Source organism: Synchiropus splendidus, chromosome 19, assembly GCF_027744825.2.
Source record: "Synchiropus splendidus isolate RoL2022-P1 chromosome 19, RoL_Sspl_1.0, whole genome shotgun sequence".
In the NCBI taxonomy this organism is placed as follows: Eukaryota; Metazoa; Chordata; class Actinopteri; order Syngnathiformes; family Callionymidae; genus Synchiropus; species Synchiropus splendidus.
In genome coordinates this window covers 7844697-7864136 of record NC_071352.1, presented here as the reverse complement: position 1 = coordinate 7864136, position 19440 = coordinate 7844697, and the positions used below count along the sequence as shown (strand labels likewise).

General features: G+C 41.9%; 1 protein-coding gene across 10 annotated transcripts in view; it reads left to right on the top strand.

Moving 5' to 3' along the window:
* The window catches only part of baiap2a (BAR/IMD domain containing adaptor protein 2a), a 63587-nt gene that overhangs the window by 21551 nt on the left and 22596 nt on the right, over nucleotides 1–19440 (top strand). For all 10 annotated transcript variants that reach the window (XR_008413220.1, XM_053851883.1, XM_053851886.1 and 7 more), the window contains 3 exons: nucleotides 7151–7237; nucleotides 17772–17833; nucleotides 19221–19292. Coding sequence is in view for 9 of the 10 variants with exons in the window: in XM_053851883.1 (XP_053707858.1) it covers nucleotides 7151–7237; nucleotides 17772–17833; nucleotides 19221–19292 (221 nt within the window). In the remaining variant the exon portion in view is untranslated. The remainder of the gene's footprint in view (nucleotides 1–7150; nucleotides 7238–17771; nucleotides 17834–19220; nucleotides 19293–19440) is intronic.

Here is a 19440-nt window from a genome sequence, read left to right as displayed (position 1 = left end):
TGTGTCATGATGAGCTCATTATTTTCTGTCACGTGCCTTGTTTTTCGATGATAACTTGCCTGATAATGGGAAGTCGGTGGCTGTGGCTGATATGTCATCCATCGCTGACTGACTGCAGAGTGGTGCAGTGATCCTGCTGTGAGACATACATTTTTGTCAGCTATTTATGAGATTTTTTTCTTATGGTATGCTTGAATTTTTGTTTTTATTTTTTATTAATGATATAAATATATATATATATATATATATATATATATATATATATATATATATATATATATATATATATATATAGATAGATATATAAACAGTAACTGATTTTTACTGTATATATGTATATATATATATACACAATCATTTGTATTTTTTATAATAATAATTATAAAAAATACAATTATTTGTATTTTTTATAAATAAAATACTAATGACTATTATTTTATAATAATAGTCATTTGTATATTGTACATTGTACAAATAAAAATAAACATGGCACACTGAAAAATAGTGCACTTTATTCATAATTGAATATTATTTTTACATACATTTTCAATAAAGTGTATAAAAATATATCAATGAAGTATTAATGTTTTTTTCAATTTTTTTCTTTACTTCTTATGCTTACTTCTTATTTCTTATTTAGCCTACCATTATGGGTTGTTTTTTTCAGTTATTTCCTTTAATGTTTTCCCAATTAATTGCCAAAAAAAAACAAAAAAACTTGAGAACTTCTACTTACAAATTTCTGGTTTTACTGCCATATTCTAGACCAGGCAAGTTGGAAACAGCTTGTTTCTAGGCAGAAGGCCTTCTGCTGGCAGGATGTTGTTCTGCTGTTAGTATAGCCAGCACTAGCCAACACTCCGATTGGCCGACTCAGGCAAGTGTGTAATTGTAATTCTTGCAATACTTGTCACTTGTTGGCTTCCTTGTTGGTCAAAACTAGTCTCTCCAGTGTCTCCCATTGTTCTACAACACAGTGAAATGGTTCCTCCATTCGAACTGAGAGATGAAAACAGGTTGCCCAGTAAAAGCGCGCAGGTGTATTCGCCTTCCTCGCGCTCGAAAACAACCCTCCACCCTAACACATGGATGAACCCCCTCTGTTCTGGTAATCCCCCTCCTCCCCATGCTCCTCTCCCCTGACACACAGTGTCTAATCCTGGAATTGGTGTGGGTAGGAGACAGACTGGATGAGACTCACTGAGCCATTAAAGACCCACTTTGCTGGATTGGCTCGGCCCAAGGGACTAAGAGGCTCTGGTTTTAGGGGACAGAGGACACCTTTGCACCCATATGGTGCAGTGGCTGCTGAGACACATCACCAGGAATGCCAGCTTCTGAGTTCCCAGCTGTGTGACACTTTAGATCTCACAGTGTTTGGTAAGATGACTCAGTTTCCCCTCCTTCCCAAAAGAACACAGATGTGCTGCCGGTATCCACAATGATTTCCCTGCGTCCCTCGCTGCACACCGCCGTCTCTTAAACGGAGATGAACTCTTGTCCAGTTTACAGTCTGAGATCTGGTAATCTGCTCCATCTGTCAGCCCCTCACCACACTCCTCAAGAGAGAAATAAAGTGTCCTCATAAACCAGATTATCTACTCTTACAAACTCTCACACATCATAATGTTGTCGATGGGAGCACTCGTACAGAAGACTACGTCACTCATCCAAGATGAAGACGCACACGAGTGTCCGCCTGCTGCCACCCCTCAGAGGTGTCCCCTTAGCACCATCTAACTCAGCTATAAGTAGGATTAGCATCACAACACACGGGAAAGAAGCGCTCAATGTGAGTTTTAAGTGACATAAAGGAACATCTGTTCGTCGCTGTTCATTCTACGATGAGAAGCCATGAGTCTTGATACGTTCTTCAACGCATCTGATCCACTCGATACAGTAACTCTGCAGCTCAGTGGGAGGTTCTGCTTCACCAGGTTGTGCTGACACTGCAAGTTCAAAAGCCGCTGACTGAGGTGTTAAAGCCGAGACTGTGATCCACCTGTATTTGATTTAATGGCAGAGTGACTATTCAGGAGGATTGTTCCTTCACAGTCTGACTGGTCAGGTGTTTTCTGTCTGATCAGGTGGACCTATCAGATTTAAGGAGGTTTAAACAATAGTACATTGACTGACACACAGACTGATCTTCAGACAGTTTTAGTCATTTGAAAGAAATCAAATTGTAAACTTGTTGTTCTTTGAAAGTAGAAAAGTTGTAAAGTTAATGCAGAAATCGGTGATCGCCATGATACAAGAATCAGTGCCTGCAAAGGCTATTGACTATATGCTATAAATTTTAATTCTGTTGGCTTTATTTTTCAAAGCTTGCAGCTCTCCTTTTCCTTTCCTTCAAACTAAGTGACCACGTTCATGGGTCGCAAATTCGATTAAAATGTAATGACTCATATAATATCTTTAAGCTCACACTTTATTGAGGTTTCAAGGGGATTTATTCTCACTCTGACCTCCATTTCTCAATTCACACAGTGGCTACTTAAATGCACAGAAACCGAGAAGCAATGTAGATTTGAGCTTCGGTAGAAGGTTGGTGGAGAGTTGCAGGCGCCCCCACAGTGAGTGAATATGTCAACAAGCTTGACAAAGGTCGAGTATAACTACTGTATTATGTATTTTTTTTGTTGACCCTTGTACTGTTAAATGTTAAGTTAAAGTTTTGTATTTAAGTTTTGTTTGGTCAAAATGTGTTGTGAGCGCTATGTGTGCTTTGGTGTATCCTTGGTGAAATGGTCCCAAGCCTTTAGCTAGAGGGGCATCTGGGCATCCAGGGACGCTCTTAACTGAAAAACCTAACAAATTGGACGCATTGTTTTTTCAGCACGACGCCCTAAATTGCCGATAATTATTGCCCTTATCGTAGTGTCCACATTCTGGTTTCCATGGAAAGGGTGGTACTGCTCAGTCATTTCACTGAATTAGATGGAAATTGGCTGAGTCTCTGGACCTGTGCCTTTGGCATCATATTTGTTCTTGCAAGTTGCGACGTGCATCGACGGACATTAGGACGGCCTGTCTCAAAACCTTAGCTAAAAGCCTGCCCATACTTGCTGCATTTCGGGTCGCGTTGCCTCTGGCTTTTAGCTAGGAGGGAGTCTGCAAAACATGAAAAAATAGACGCCCGCCACGTGCCAGATACCACCCTATTCCAGGGTAATCTGGCGGCCAAGCTACGGTTGAGAATTGGGCGTCCATTTTTTCATGTTTTGTAGACGCCCTCCTAGCTAAAAGCCTGCGTTGCCTCAGCTTACCGAGGAGAGAGCGATGACTAGTCGACTCGTGAACCCCTCAGCAACTGATTCAATGGCGGACTAGTCTTTGTAGCCAAAGTGAGATCTTGGCGACGGATAGCGAAAGTTCCCTGCGACAGTTTCTGTGATTCCTCACATGATAGTGGAGACTCAAGTGCGGAAATTAACATTATGAATGAAATTGTTTACAATAGCAAACTGGAGGAACTGACGTCGTGTTCCAGCAGCAGTAGCGAGAGCTCCAGTGTCTGAGGTGGGGTGCAAAACAGTCCATAAACAAGGCTAACTTGGATGAGGGACAGAGCAACAAATAAAAAAAATAAACAATGAAGGTAGAGAAAAAAAAAAAAAACGACAGAGCAATAAAAGTGGCAGTGGCTACTAGAAAGCTACAAAAGCATGGAGTTGCTGGGACAGTAACTAGAAGAAGGATCGCACAGCTGCCATAGGATAGAGATAAGACATTTGCTACGGACGCAGTAGCGATTTGATTCCCATGGCATATAAAGTAATGACTATCACAACAAACTCAAATACCATGTCAGGATTTGTTTTCTCTGTCGTGGAATGATGTTCTTTGGTGTGACAGACCGGTGACCTAACTGTAATGCGAAGTTTTTCCCATGTGAGTTCTCCTGTGAAGTACAAAAACTGTGTCACAACCGCCATAAATCATCTTCTCACCTTTAGCGTCTGACAGACGGCCTCACAGTGCTGCATTTCTCCCCTTGAATTGGACTGACACAGGCAGGTCAGCGTGGAAAATGTCATCCTGAGAGAGCATCTATCTGCAGAAACAGGTTTTCGCTGTCACAGCTGTTGGCCCGCTGAACTCCCCTTCAGACACCGCTGCCTGCTTTTGTTTGGTTTGGCCTGATTGGGAGGATGTATGGCAGCCGGGGCGGAAATCACAGCCTCATCTAAACGTGTGCTGCAACAGATTGAATCATCAGTTGACATACATGACTGTCTCCTCAGTGAGAATGTATCAGTCTGTGAGCAAGGCTGGGCTTCTGTGGCTGCTGACACGCAGAGGTGAACCAGTTCAGAAGAACAGTTGCTTAGTGGACCTTGAAGTTCTCTTTGAATTGATGCTCAGTTCCACAAATACCTTTTAATGAATGATAGTAAGCTAGCCTTTTCTGTGTCCCGCTAGCATCAGGTGCCCTTGTCTGTGCCCTGTGGCGACCTTGAACACCTCAATTCTGTGTTCCAGACTTGCAGAAAGCAAAGGAAAGAAATGAAAAGGCTGTGCTGGTTATCAGTCGTTTGATATGCGCTGGTCACTGCCATTTCCTTTGTGCAACAAAGCTTGAAAGAAAAGCTCAGCTGAAAAAGTGAAGTTTCAACACAAAAAGCTTTCAATGCAATGAGCCATTTAGGCTTTTAAAGAGAGAGTTGTTGATGTCAAAATATAATGATACACTTGTTTTGATATGTGGATTAGATGCGGGACAATAAATATGAATGCCATTCATTTAATGTCTTAAAGGAATAATCTCATTTTAACCTTTTTTTTTTTAACTATATTGTCTGCCTTCCTGCTCAGTATCATGTAGCGCCCTTCATGAGTTTTGGTTGTGACATCACATTGTGTCATGTAGTGCACTTGAAATTGGAGCCCATGAATATGAGTAGCCCTTTGATCATTTTGATCATATTTTACATGCAGAAAAATATTTGAAAGCGTCAGCATTTGTGAGATCTGAAAACTGAATGTTAAAATAAACGGTTCTGAAAAAAAAAAAAAGTTCTGAATAAATCGAGTTTCATGTATCAAAGGAGTAACTGAAAAGATAGTGTTCTGAAGTATGATTTTAGCTTGTGTAGGAACTTAAACGGTTGCAGTGCATTATGGGAATAGTGTACTGGGCTGTGAGTTTCCTTCTAACAGCTTGTTAATAATAGACTGAATGAATTTTTGTCACAGGCTGTGGATATTGCTCGTTCAATTCTGGCTCACAGGCCTCACGTTTGCCTCACTCTCCTTTATACTACACATTTTGTAAAGGCAACAAGGTAACTTCAACTCACTGCTTTGAAGTGTTGGCTGGAAACCTTTCCAAGAATTGACTTTCAAGACTCCTGTAGGATGTTTAGGAGAACTGTAAACATGAAGTCAGCAGTCAAATATGTTAACAAAGGATTCAACTGTCTCAGGCAGAGAGAAAGAGAGTTGGTACTTGTGATTTGAGGAATGCAATGTGTCTCATTTCATGTAAATAAAATGTGCAGTTTTAACCTTCTTATTTAAGATGGGATTTGAAATTGCTTAAACATAATACATTTACAAAACTCAAAATGAAATCTTGATATATGCAGTGTTCAAACCCTTTTTTTCTTCATTTAACTTGGATCTGGAGAATCTGGAAACATGGAAATGCTATAGATTGCAATGTGCAGCCAAAATGTACTTATTTATGATTAAAAACTACCTCAAATATTAATAAGAAAGTTGTTGTTGTCACTACTGTTAAAATCGAAGTCTTCTTCTTCAATATGCTTTTTTTGCTGTCATGTGTCACCTGCTTCTGGGATTATCAATCCAGATTTCACTCTTTAATAGTCAGGTACTATTGCGATGTAATGAATATGTATTTCTCGCTGGTTTAATACTTAACACTGCTGTCCACACTCGATCTATATAGGGTGAATAACCGACTCCTGAAATACCACCTGCTCTCCTGAACACCTTTGTTTCCCTTTCACACATTCTCAGTCGACCTTCATTCAAATTTCATAAGGCCTGCGTGCAGTATATTTCCTTTCCACTGTATCACCTCACCTGGTCGCAATGAAAATATCTGCGTCGAATCAGCTGAGAGACGGTCGCTTCAGGAGAAAGCACATTTATAACACGCTTCTCAAAAGACTCCTTCAGGATGTTAAGATTCCATCTCTTTCGCTGTGCCTCTTATTCATTCATGGAGGACTGGAACGTTGCATACAGAAAGTGGCTTGACTGGAAATCCTCAGCTGAACTTGTGACTGAAAGAAAGATGAAACGCGTTCAGTATAAATGTCCTTTTTACAATAAAATATTGCACAATTTTGCTCAGCAATATCACCCACCTCAGTCCATCGAGTGAAACAGCAGATTTGGAAAAACAATACCCTTTAAATGATCATGTCGATGTTACATTTTATAGTTCAGAGATGTTCTTTTTTTGGGGGGGGGGAAACGCGTGCAGCTTTGAAACCAGCGCAAATTATGGGCTGGGAAATTATGCCCTCTCTGCAATCAAGCGTGCACGGTGCCAACAAGATGATGTGGCGTAATTGCCTAGCAACGTGCGCATTGTTGTATTTGATGATGATTAGGAATCGCAATTCACCATTTTATTTGCATCTGATGAGGAGCAGCGGGACACCAGAGGAGGGGAAATGATTTTATCCAATGAGAAATGATGCTGTTGTTGCAGCTTAAAGTAGTAACTTCTCTCTCACAGACACTCAATGCGTCAACACTTTGTCATGTGTCCACCGTTTTCAAGAGGAGCTCGGTAAATATCCTGAGTTGCATCCTGTTCTTAGCTTAAAGACAAACAGGAGATGACATTGGGTCTATTGTCAGAAACAATACATTAATTTAAATTTGTATTTCTTAGTTTTGGTTCCCTCCTCTCCCCTTCCTCCTCTACCTAGAAAATATGTTCAATCCTAGGACTAGTTTTCCTTCCACTTCAAACAAGTCCAGAGATAGTTGGAGGCCTTGGAATGAATTGGATGACATCATCTTCAAAAAGTTGAAATCCGAAAGGCAACAAACTGCTGGAACTCACTGAGCCAAATCAATAAATTTGGAAATGTATTTCATCAGAATACATAAATAACCTACTGAAAACTGCTGTTTTTATAATACTTTTTCTTTCTTTTCACAGATGTAACGTTTGCTGCCAAAGGCTACTTCGACGCTCTGGTCCGAATGGGTGAACTTGCCAGTGAGAGTCAAGGATCCAAAGATTTGGGTAAGTGACTGGCAACTATCTCTCCTCAGACATTCTTCCTGCTTTTTTTCTATCCTGCTTTGTGTCTCCGTTGCATCACCGAAGTCATCAAACATTTGTGGATTGTGGTGTCGACTTGGAGATGAAGTTATTAAGTCGCGTTCTGGTGTTTTCGATGAACATGCTTGTCCATGCAAGTGTGACGCTGAGAGCAGTCATCTAGTTTCTCAAGTGTCATGTAATGTGTAGGTTCTGCGAGCACCTGTTCCTCTCACAATAGTGTCCAGGGTGATCAGCGCGTGTTTGTGGTCACCAGCCTGGGGGGAAATCTGCTCCTGTTTGAAGAGATTTCTCTCTGAGCAATTTCTTTTTTCCCTGCTTGATCTGCGTCGAAGTCGATGTTGATTTGACAAGGTCTTTGTTGCCGCTGAGATGCATTTCGGATTTCCATCAGCCCAGACATCGGGGAGCGACATGAAAGCCCTGACATGTTTTATTCAGAGCCTCAACCCCTTTTTCACCGTCTTTCTGTCTGGTTCTCGGTGTTGCATTGCCGTAGATTTTTACAAAAGTTAACAAGACTTTCTTCATGTCAGACTGTACTTTACATCGAGTACGGGGGCAGGTCCCAAATCCCCAGCTGAACTTGTTAGAAGAAGTTTCAAAAGATATACAACTCCGTCCAGCTCTAGCTGAGCAGCTAATCTAGTAGACCATCCTCCTCACTTACTGCATCCATGACCCTCATCTTCCTCTTCTTCCCAGTCTATATTCTTTGTCCAACTCTCCCAAGTTCCCTGCATGACCTACACATTCCTGGTGCCATAGAGAGAAACACTGTAGTTCATAAACACCGGAGCTCAGGTTCGATAGGGAAGTTCATCTGTGGGAAAATTCTTTATTCAAATGACTCATCCTCTCGCCTCTTTACTCGCTCAGTAATGACTGGATCAAAAATAGAAAAGAGGTTCTGATGTGTTTCTCTCGCTGGCTGGCACAATTCATGTAAGTCACAACCAAATCCGTGCTGCATTCCGCAGCCAGACCCTGGGGAGGGATTGATGTTTTATTTTCCAGCCACCTGCTCACAGAATATTCGAGTTTCCTGCTCCCACAGCGGCGGCGGGTTGTAAACTCCTGCCCTCGACCATTTCCAGGGGAAAGACGGAGACATCAGTTTCCTGCTTAACTGGAGATAACGGTGTCCATGGATGAGTGTGTTTAGACGACGAGCTGGAGACAACAACAAAGCTCGTATTTTTAAAACATCAGTTGATTGAAAAGTGCTATATATCTACCATCTGGTCATATTCTTATTGGTCATAGTCTTTCACAGAAACAAGCCCATGATCTGGTCTACATCACGACAAAGAAGTGTGCAAAATCGCCCAATAAAATGGCCTCTATTTATTTAATTTTCCAGCTGTTATTTCCCAACAAAGAAAAGCGGTGTATTTTGGAGGGAAATATTAATATTGGAAAATAGACACGCAAGATACTGGCTGTAAAAGTTGAGCACAAAATGAATTCAAGCAATAGTAAAATCACTTTTTAAAAAAAAAGTTGACATGAAAATATGCATTCTAATTCTGTAACTCTTACGAAAAACACTTATAGATGCTGGATAGAATTAACAATGCAGTCAAAAAATGTTAGTCATGAAAAACCACTCTCTTACACACAAACGCACACACACACACGGACAATTTAGCATCACCCAATATCTGTTTATGGGAGAAAAACGGAGTGTCCAAAGGCATGGGACCTCTACACTCCGGGGCTGTATCTTCCCCGCTGTGCTAACAGCGCTTGTAATGATGATGTAATAATGGTAATAGTAGTGTTGATGTTAAAGATGGCTGCTTATGTAATGTGCTTCTGTCGTAGTATAAGTTTCAATAACCAATGCAGAGTCATTCAGAAAATGATCAGGCAGAGTTTGATATGAGTGCTAGGATTGATGGTGATGGAGTTACAACAATTTCAGCTCCAATCTTCAGGTTACATTTATGATGCATCCGAAAGCTGTCGGTTCATGTGCGCATGCTCAGTTTGCAGTGCTTGTGTGTGAGCCGGAGCTCTAGTTTCGCCTGTTTAACTCCTTTTATTACAAGGCTCAGTCAGTGGAGCTGCAAATGGTCCCACCTACACACCTAAAGAGTCACAGCTGCACTCTTTCCCACCCCCCCTCGCCCCTGTTATTTATCGTTTTTGTGTCTTTCTCACAGCAATATTTCAGAGGATGAAATTATCTTCGGGAGAATTATGCCCCCTCCAGCTGCTTCCACCGTCAACACAAGCTCCAGTTTGGATCGTGGTGTACGTGTCTGGCAGTGTCTCTCTCATCCTTATATGGTGCGAGACGTTTCTGTCCGCTCAGTTCTGTGTGTTTATACAGTAGAAGTGCTCTCTTAATCCACTTGTGTATATCTGAGCTTAAGAGACCGCCGCCCCCCGCCCCCACTGCAGCCCACTGCGCCCACACACTTCGTCCCACATATGCACCTCGAGTTGGGCTAATCATCGCGTGTCTCTCTGCGAACACTCCCCTCTGCATCCCATCTCAAGCCCCCCTCTGGTTAGCGGAGCTGCCATCACCTCAGTGACACATGTGGCTTTGTGGTGACCGTAATAAGACCATCCACCAGTATCGACTTTGCGCAGCTGTGTTTGTGTGAAATAATAAGCTGCAAAAGCTGTTGGGTAAGAAGCGCATCTTTGGTGCCTCACAGCAATTTGCAGGTTTCAACACATCTTCCCCTCCGATCGTCTTTCACACCTGTTACTCAGCAAGATAATCTTAGGAACATAGAAGAGTCCAACTGTACTTTCATAATCATTTTAATTACTTCCAACCAGGTGGTATTTGTTGTACTCGCATCTGGAAAATTACCGTACTTTTTGGACTATGAGCCGGTACTTTTTTCTTGCACTCTGAACCCTGCGGCTGAAGAGCTTCATGATGTGAAAATATTGAGCCTAGTCGCATCAAAATGGTCTCATTTTATTGACCTTAAAGCCCTCAAAATGCGCTGTTTTCACCCACGTGTCCGAAGCTTCGCCCACAGAGCCAATCTGCTGGAGGGCCTGAGACGAGAAGCAGCAGCTGAGACCGGCTGTGGTGTCGGAACTTCGGGCACACGGGCGAAAAAAGTGCCTTTTGAGCGCTTTAATGTCAATAAAATATGCGACGAGTTCATGATTCGAGTTCATAACATTGCTGAGTTTGTTTCATGAGTCAGTCTCAATGCTGGACCCTGTTTAGAATTGATCCTCGTGCATTTTTAAGCACCTTTCTACGGCGCAGACAGCACCATTGCACCCGCAACTGATAGACCAGTGCTGCTTATGTATGAACAAGATCTATTTTCCTTCTTAAATGGAGTGGATGTGGCTATTATTCTGGTGCGCTCTATAGTCCAGAGTTTACTGTACTATTTTGGGCATAGAATAAAATAATAAGGCAGTGAGCATGAAATATTATAATTTAGTATCTCGTAAATTTATTCTTCTTTGGAGTGCACAATGTGACTCAAAACGTCTCCAGACAGGGTGAGTTATCCAACATTTTTCCCCATCATAAATCTACCCCCGTGTCCTCAGGCAAGTCATTCTTGGCTCAGAGTTGCTGTGTCACTGCTGGGTAACTTAAATTAGCGGGGTAATTTATACTTCCAACTGTGACCTAACCTGATTCTGAGTGCGCAACCATGGCTCTGTCCTCTGGCTAACATTTAAATAAACCCTCAGGTCAGCCTCCCCGTTGGAGGAAATCAAATATCTCCCTGGCCTCGCAGTGGCTATAGACATGTTGCTCATTGCCACCATTTAATAACATGCATGCATGACTCAGCACAAACGCTGGCCCCCGGGGAAATAATATGCATTGGATGAAAACGGATCGTAATAAGGTGTAGCTGGAGTCAAAGGTTTGTTCATAGAAGTCCAAATGAAGACTTCACTAATGTTTTGTTTTACTAGGAAAAGGACCGGGATCAGTTCCGACCAAGCGGTCGTAAGTCAGATTGGACGCAAGTTGAATGCCATTCAAAATAGCCGACGCGAGGGTTATAGGTGCTACTGAACAGGTACACTATCTTACATCGTAGGATACACTATGTCAACGTGTTTCATTTTTAAGCAACTTTTTCTATTGAATACTATCATATACCAACCTGTTTACAGCCGTAACTGCCAGACATTGAATTTAAAAAAAGCATCTGCTGGCCGTGGTCAGCAGATGCGGGTGGACGTTGGTCAAGCAGGTCCTAAGTCGGATGTTACTTGTATAGTAACATCCGACTAGGTACTGTATAGTATACAGTTTTGCTTCCACTCTTTCTCTGAAGGCAAAATGTGATGTGGATAACTCTTAGCGTCCCATTCTGACCGAAACCTAAGTCATAACTGCTCACCAAGGCGTTGTGAAGTGCAGTTCCGTTGTGTTGGGCCGAGAGTTGCCTCTAAGACAGAGCAATGACATTTCCTACGGGTCAGGTTCCCGTTGAGCGGGGCAGTCAAACCCAAAGAATGGAGAGTAAGAGATAAAAGAGAAAAAAATATGAAATTGAAATATATGAAATTACACTTTAAAAATGAAAGAAAATTATGGATTATTAGTTTAAACCACATTCCATTTATAGATTCTCGATATGTCTCATACATTTCAAAATCTACTTTCAATTGTGATGTATTTTAAGGGACAAGAAATACGCCTAAAATAGCCAACGGAAAATATGAACAATGAAGAGAAATAATCATAATGAACAAAAAACAATGCACAAGACAAAAATGTCGACGTCAATAACAATGTCAGTTTTATAGTGTTACTCTGACACCAGGAGGGCCACATAAATCCAGTGAAAGGGCCAGATTTGGCCCCCGGGCCGCACTTTGCCCAGGTCTGCTCTAAGATATGAAACAGCACGCAGCGTGCCCCTCCCCGCTCCCCTTCCATCTGTGAGCCTCGGCCTTTCTCTCTCCTCCTCCTCCAGCACCTGTCCCTGTTTAAATGAGAGCAGAGGAACTCTTTTCTTAGCTCAGCGTCTCCGTCCCAGGAGCCCGTTCTTGCTCCATTTCGGCGACTCGCTGCATCACGGGAGGTGCCGGACCTGATAGCCTCCTCTTCACTCATTCATGTCGTCCCTTTATTTGTACTTCTGATCCATAGTGGAACGGCTGACCGACCGAAACACAAAGAAACTGTTGTGATGAATGCAAGTCTTCACTCGCAACTTCCGGAAGCGAGACCTCATTTTGAGTTCACCACTCCTGACATTTTCACGGAACGTCTTCTGGTTTGATGGTTCTTTCCATTTAACAACACACAATTCAAAAATAATGACGCCCAGATGTCAGAAACTAAGTGTAACTTGTCGCCTTGTCTCTCTCTTGTACAGACCGATTTAATATTGTATTAGCTGCAAGCATTGATTGAAGAGATTTAATTTCTCAGGACGGATTAATATTTAAAATGGCATCTGCTTTGGTTAGTTTGAGGATGGCAGCCGAGTGGAACTATTGACTTAGGGGTTCGATTATACCCGTGAGGGGTGCTTTGGGAGTGAGTTAGTGGAGTGTGTTGCCAGGTTAGTACGTCCGCGAACTCCAGTGGTTTTCATCCGAGTCTAAGCTCCCTATTTTATGTTCAGATTCTGCTTCTTTAGAAGGTTTTTAAGCAGTTCCCGACTTGCACAGCAGCCCTCAAACACACTATAATTTCCACCCGTAGTTAGTCCTGCAATTTTCCGCCTGATGAATTGATGCTTGCCTTCTCATATCCTACACACTTGGCCCAGGTTTGTCAGACCAGATGCTAATCCTCTTCTGCTGCTGCCTGAAACAAATAGAAGCATGCTGTTTTCCTGGGGATTTGGTTCGGTAATTAAAGTCTTTTCTCAAGAGTGGCGTAGTTTACACGGTCCCGGTTGCCTCGTACATCGGAAGTTCTTGATGGGTTTTGTGACGGAGGATTTAGGGCGCTGTAGTTGTCATAAAGTGTTTCTCAACAAGAGGTTTAGGAAGTTGACTTCAACATCATTGTATGAAGCAATGTACAATAGAGTGAACTTCTTGAACACTTTGTATCTCCACTGACTTCTATAAGCACTCGTGTTTACCTTTAATGGAAAAAAATATTAGCTGTATTATGGTATTTCCTAATCTTGGTCTGACCCCCATGAGTTGTGACATATTTTGTATTGATCTTAAAATGCATATTCAACAATAATAATAATAATGACTGCATTAAAAACGTACTTATCCCCAGAATCAATGTTATTTACCGTAATTTCCGGGCCATAAGCTGCTACTTTTTTCTTGCAGTCTGAACCCTGTGGCTTATACAACCACACAGCTAATATATGGATTTTTACTGGCTAAAGCCGATGAAATCAGGCGTTTTAATGACCTCAAAATGCTCTGGTTTCACCCACATGTCCAACGCTCTGCTGGGCGAATAGAGCGCATTTTGAGCACTTTCATGTCAATAAAAGCTGTTCAAGGAGTTCATGACTCAAGTTACAACATTGCAGAGTTTGTTTCATGAGTTAGCCTGGATGCTCCACCCTGTTTTCAAAAGTAGTTTAGAAGTGTTCCTAATGCGTTTTTAAGCACCACTGACCTTTCTACGGCGCAGACAGCACCACTGCAACGGCGGCTTATAGACTGGTGCGGCTGATGTATGAACAAGATCTAGTTTCCTTCTTAAATGTATTGGGTGCGGCTGATATTCTGGTGCGCTCTATTGTCCGGAATGCCGTTGATGTGATGTCTTATCCACCTTGACTAAGTCTCTTGAACACACTCCACATTTGAGGCTAACCTTTATTTGCTAACCGAGAACTGCTTTCTGGATCCACGTCAATGCTAACACAGCATGTTCTGGTAACCGCTGCTCAATATCGTTCCTCTGAGGTTGCAGACGCTTCAGTAACACCATCAATGTAGCGAGCAAAGGTCTGTGTCGATGGAGGCTGAAACACTATAGCCCCAAAATTTGAGTGGCAGAAGTTAATTTGTCAACAATACACTGCCCAATTTTTGACTATGAAACGCTAATGTGCATTGTGTGGAACCAGCACTCACATATTATGTGATTCGACTTATGAATCAGCACCTATGTGTGAGGCGACAGAAGCATATTGTCCCAGCCCTAGTCGATAACATGTGAAGTCTGCGGCCTCTTAGATAAAGTTTTTGGGTCATGTGGTGTTTGCAGAAGCTCTCTCAGCTGTTATCTGTGTGGCCCATGTTGTCACTCCGGCTGACTTTGCTCCGCCAGTTGTTTGCTGTAGCAGAAATTAACCATGGCAGGTAGCAAAACTGCACGTTTGACTTGGGCTGAGAATTTTCATCGGGCATTTGAAAATGTTTCACCACAGCCTTCATCTCACAGCTTCTCCCTTAGCAACGACCCTAACATTATCCTGCTTCCATGACAACCCGTAGTGAATCCAGCTTGACCTTCAGCAGTGAGTCAGTGTCTCTCAATCCACCTCCATCTCCGTCTCTCTCAGCACAACACAGCACATTTCCACTTCTTGATATTGTTTTTCCTCCGCTCCCACATCGCGCTTTACTCTCCGTTTCTCTCCGGCTAACCATGTGGGCGTTGTTACACAAGCATTTGATGCGGCTTCACAAACTGATGTCATACTTCAGGGGACACACTATTCAGGTGTGTTGGCCGTGCGTCTCGCTCTGACTCAGTGGTTCCAGCTTGCGGGCGTGTGGCGGCTTGTTTCTGAGCTGCAGGTGAAGATCAACCTGAGCTCACACATACACACCTATAAAGGAACTATTGTTTCCTCTCAAACACAGGCGGGGTTGAAACATGCCAGGAAGTATTGATGCTCACTTTGTGGGTTTGTTTACAACGACGTTTTGAAACAGCTGGATGGCAAATACAAGCGTGTCACCGATGACATCAAATATGAAGAACTTCTCTTGTGCATTTTTTCCGAACAACATTAACTTTAAGTGAGAGGTGTTTTCGAGCTAGTTGCCGTGAAAATTGAATCAATGTTTTCCCGGGAAGGTACATAATGAAGCGGAGGGGGCCCAGGACAAACCCCTGGGGGACACCATTATTAAGCAGGAATGTATGAGGGAACACAGATAGATTGATCATGCTGAAATTAGACATGTTAGATGGGGTGGGACCTTGTTCTGCAATCGTCAAAGCCCTATTCATTGAGGTTGGAAAGGCCACACGCACCACTGTGGTACTGCACCACTCAGACAGGGACCTGTTTCAAATAAGAAATATTCATGACAGCTGTCCTGGTATAACAGACACATTTCCAGTCTATTTTCCTTAAATTGGAGCACATCCTTATTGTTCGATAAAGCTGCCGAAGTCTGTGCTTTGTGTATACAATTTCGATATGTGTCAGTTATTCAGTATTACTATCAGTTTTTGACTGTTTGATAACAGTTTAAGTGAAACGTAACTGGAATTTTCAAGTTGTATCCCTTAAAATAACATAAGTGAGACAACTGAGATGATGAATCTAAACCATTGTGTATGTTCACAACAATGAACTGTCATCGCTGGACATTTTTTCCACCTATTTGCATGTGCAATGTCCAGGAGTTTTCAGCTTGTCAGGGGAGGACTGAGCAGCCGGGTGGTCTCTCTGCAATGACAATCACAGCATGGTTGAGACTCGCACTGAATTGTGTGCATCTATAGAGCTAAAATTATTTTCAAACTCATTTCTGAATATTATAAACATTCAATAATTTGTACTGCAAACATAACTGAAAAGTCTAGATAACTCTTTTGGCGAGGGGCTTCACACTAAATCTGCTCTGTGATAGGGCAGTCCTTGTGGGGACAAGCTTCATTCTTCAGAATTCATGAATTTAGCCCTGCACATGTCCAACACTTTGAAGTTTGAGTTAGAGTACACATTTTTTGGCTAAGAAAATGATAATTTTTACGACTAATATGATGAGAGGAATGTGAAATAACCCGCGTTATATAACAGAAAAAAACAGACATATAGGTAAGATCTGCATATATTGAAAACAGGAAAGATGAACCACTGTATATATATATTTTTTTTTTCCTAAATATCACTGCACAAAAGTGCAACAGCAGTGTGTCTTACCAAGAACAAAAAGACTCACATGCAATTCCATCTGACACCATCTGCCTCTGCCTACAATGTACCCTCCATCGAAACACGCATGTAGACTGAACATCAATGTATCTGCGAAGCTCTTTTCATCCGAAAGTCACATTGCGTCTCCGAGCTGTTGCTGGAGTGTCCCCAGTGTCTGTTGCTCTTATCTGTTAAAATCTTCGTCAGGCTGTTGGAGTGCCGGTTTCATCACGGCAGCCAAAATCTCTCCCATTCAATTTTCCTGCACAGCTCCTTTTCATTCATTCTTGATTGACATTTCTGCTGCCCTTCAATGTTTCCATCCAGTTTGCTGTGTGATCTGAGTTCCCATGGTAACTATTTTGCAATCTGCAAAGTGTTGTTTTTTTTTTTTTTCCCTTCATGCTTTGGCATTGAAGATTGCGCCACAATGAAACCGTGCTGAAGCACAGATTTATATCCGTCAGTCTTTACCTCTCTGGCCAGTTGACTTGATGTGTGTGTGAGTGTGTCCCGCTCCGCGGGGCGGCCGCTCATTTGTTAATTCATCCAGCTCGTTGAAGCCACCGCCAGAATGCCGGGGTTTCTAAGGCTGGCGGGCTGTGATCAGGGATGAGCAGCTTTAAGCCGCTTAATAGGCTTCCTGGGCGCTGACGGGAAGCTCTCCTGTGAGACACACTGTAGCAGACAGGTGGAAGATGATGCTGTTTCTGGACCTTTATTTTTCTAGACTCACATAAAACACTTGGTTTTCAGTCCTGCCTCATTGTAAACTACCAGAAAACGTCAGTGCTGAAGCGTTTTACTGAAGATATTGTCCTCTCAGGCAGAAAAGAGTAGGAGTGTGTGGAGCTACTGTCCATTTACACCGCTTCCATTCCACGTTTTCGAGTCTTTACTCTCAATTGAGCTTCTGTGTGTGTCCGTCATTGTTGTGTCTCTCCACCAGGTCTTGATGTCCATGTGTCTTTGGCTCAATGTAGCTCTCTGTGCTCCTTTTCTTGGCACTGCCCTGCATATTCAGAAGAGGCAGCCTGTAGGTATCTCAAAGTGAACCGCTCACCAGCATGTTCCTCTCTGATAATTCCCATTCTGTGAGTATTTTATTTAGGTGGCTTTTTTTTTGTGTTTCTGGAAATCCCTCTGCCTGATCTTTAGAGTTCTCCAAAGACAGATTTGATCTTTTAGAGTTGTGCTCGGAAACATCAAAGTGTCTCCTCAAGCTTGTTTTATTTTCCTTTGATATGTCATTATTAATCCTGTTCCACGCCGCGTTCCTGTCCGCGTCTGCATGAGCTCAGCACGTCGGCTCTCATTCTCCATCTTCTGTTCCTTCCTGCTCCCTCCCACCCCGATCCCCTCTTGGTTTGAAGTGGCGCAGATGAATGTGCAGCAGAATGTTCTTCATGTGCTTCCTCCTCATGTCCTTGTTTTGCTCCGTGCAGGGGATGTGCTGTTCCAGATGGCTGAGGTCCACAGACAGATTCAAGTACAGCTCGAGGAGATGGTTGGTATTCTCCACTCAAATGTTGATGTTGACACACATATTCTTTCTCTCCAACTTTCCCACTCCACTTTATTTTAATCTGTCCTTAAATCCTGCCAGCAGGCAAGTGTTTCCCGTTAATTAAACGCACACTCACCGCGAACCAAACGCTTGCCGCGCTCATGTAAAGCGCCTCATGTTGAGCAAAGGCAGTGGCGGGGGAATTACGGGAAGTTAATTGAATCTAATGCTCTTGTTTACTAGGTTTTCCGTGGAGAATTGACATTGTATACGCTCTGCCCTGAAGGTGCAACACATTTCTTCGCCCCTCCTCCCAATTTAAAGGACATTCTACTTTATGAGCTTTCATTATTTTACGACATGTTTGGTGTTTTTTCAAGCAATGACAGACCTGATTTACCAAACCAGCCATTTACCAAATGATCGTGGTAATTTTTTCAAAATAAATGAACTAAAGTAGCATTTTTCCCTTTTTTAAAAATGTGTTTTATCAATACAGAAACAGCAAAAAAAAATCTACACTTATCGGCATCTTGTTTATTTAGTGTTGGCAAGAACTTTAACTATCACAATATGATTGTGATAATGGACGCTATTACTTTTTTTAATCACACAGTATTAATAAAAATTTAAATGACAAGTGAAGTCAAAACTATTTAAATTTATTTTTAATATTTATTCTTTTTTTGTTTACTTTTTAATATTAAAAGTCAAATGCTGTGTTATTTTCAGGCGCTTTGTTTGAAAAGTTCATCATAAAATTATTATTATTATTATATTGTATTTTTGTCAAAAAAAATAATAAATTGATGTTAACAGATGCAGTTTTGCAGACTTCACGTCGCCACACTAGTTCACTTGTAATAACATCATAATTACTAAATATAAGTAGTAGTTTATTAATGATTGAAATCAGTGTAACCAATATTTTCATAAATAATTATTCATATATTGGAAAGGGGAAAAAAAGCAATGCACAACATTAGTACACACAATTTTTTTTTTTTAATTTATATTTAGTCTTCCAGAATGAAACTCAACAGTGCAATAAAAGCAAATAAAAGTATTTGAATGGTTGAAAACTATTGATAATGAAGTAAAAGAAAATTAAATACATGATGAGATCACTAAGTTGTGTAAACAGTGCAGTGTGTAAACATTATCGGTGTCACAGGATCCACCTGGCTTGGTCAATATTTATATGAAGCCAATGGCTTTTCACTCAAGCCCGCAGTAATGCTTTTAACTGGTCGGGAGCTTAGAAGTGTTGTGACACTCCACAGTGGGTGATGGATCAGTAGTAAAGCACCTTTCGATAAGAAGTCAAATGGCGAGGGCGAGTTGATTATCCGCCTTGTATTGAACTGTTTTTGTTTTCCTCCCGCAGTTAAAGTCCTTCCACAATGAGCTGCTGTCGGAGCTGGAGAAGAAGGTGGAGCTGGATGCTCGCTATCTGACTGTGAGTGTCCAAACGGTCGTCTCTCTCTCGAGAAGCCGCTGGATCTAATAACTCCATATTGCAGTTCTTTAGGTGGTGTATGAGGAGGGATGCTTTAAAATAACGCGTGTGAGTCGGCGTTGCTGTGCTGTGCGTGGGTTATCTTTGG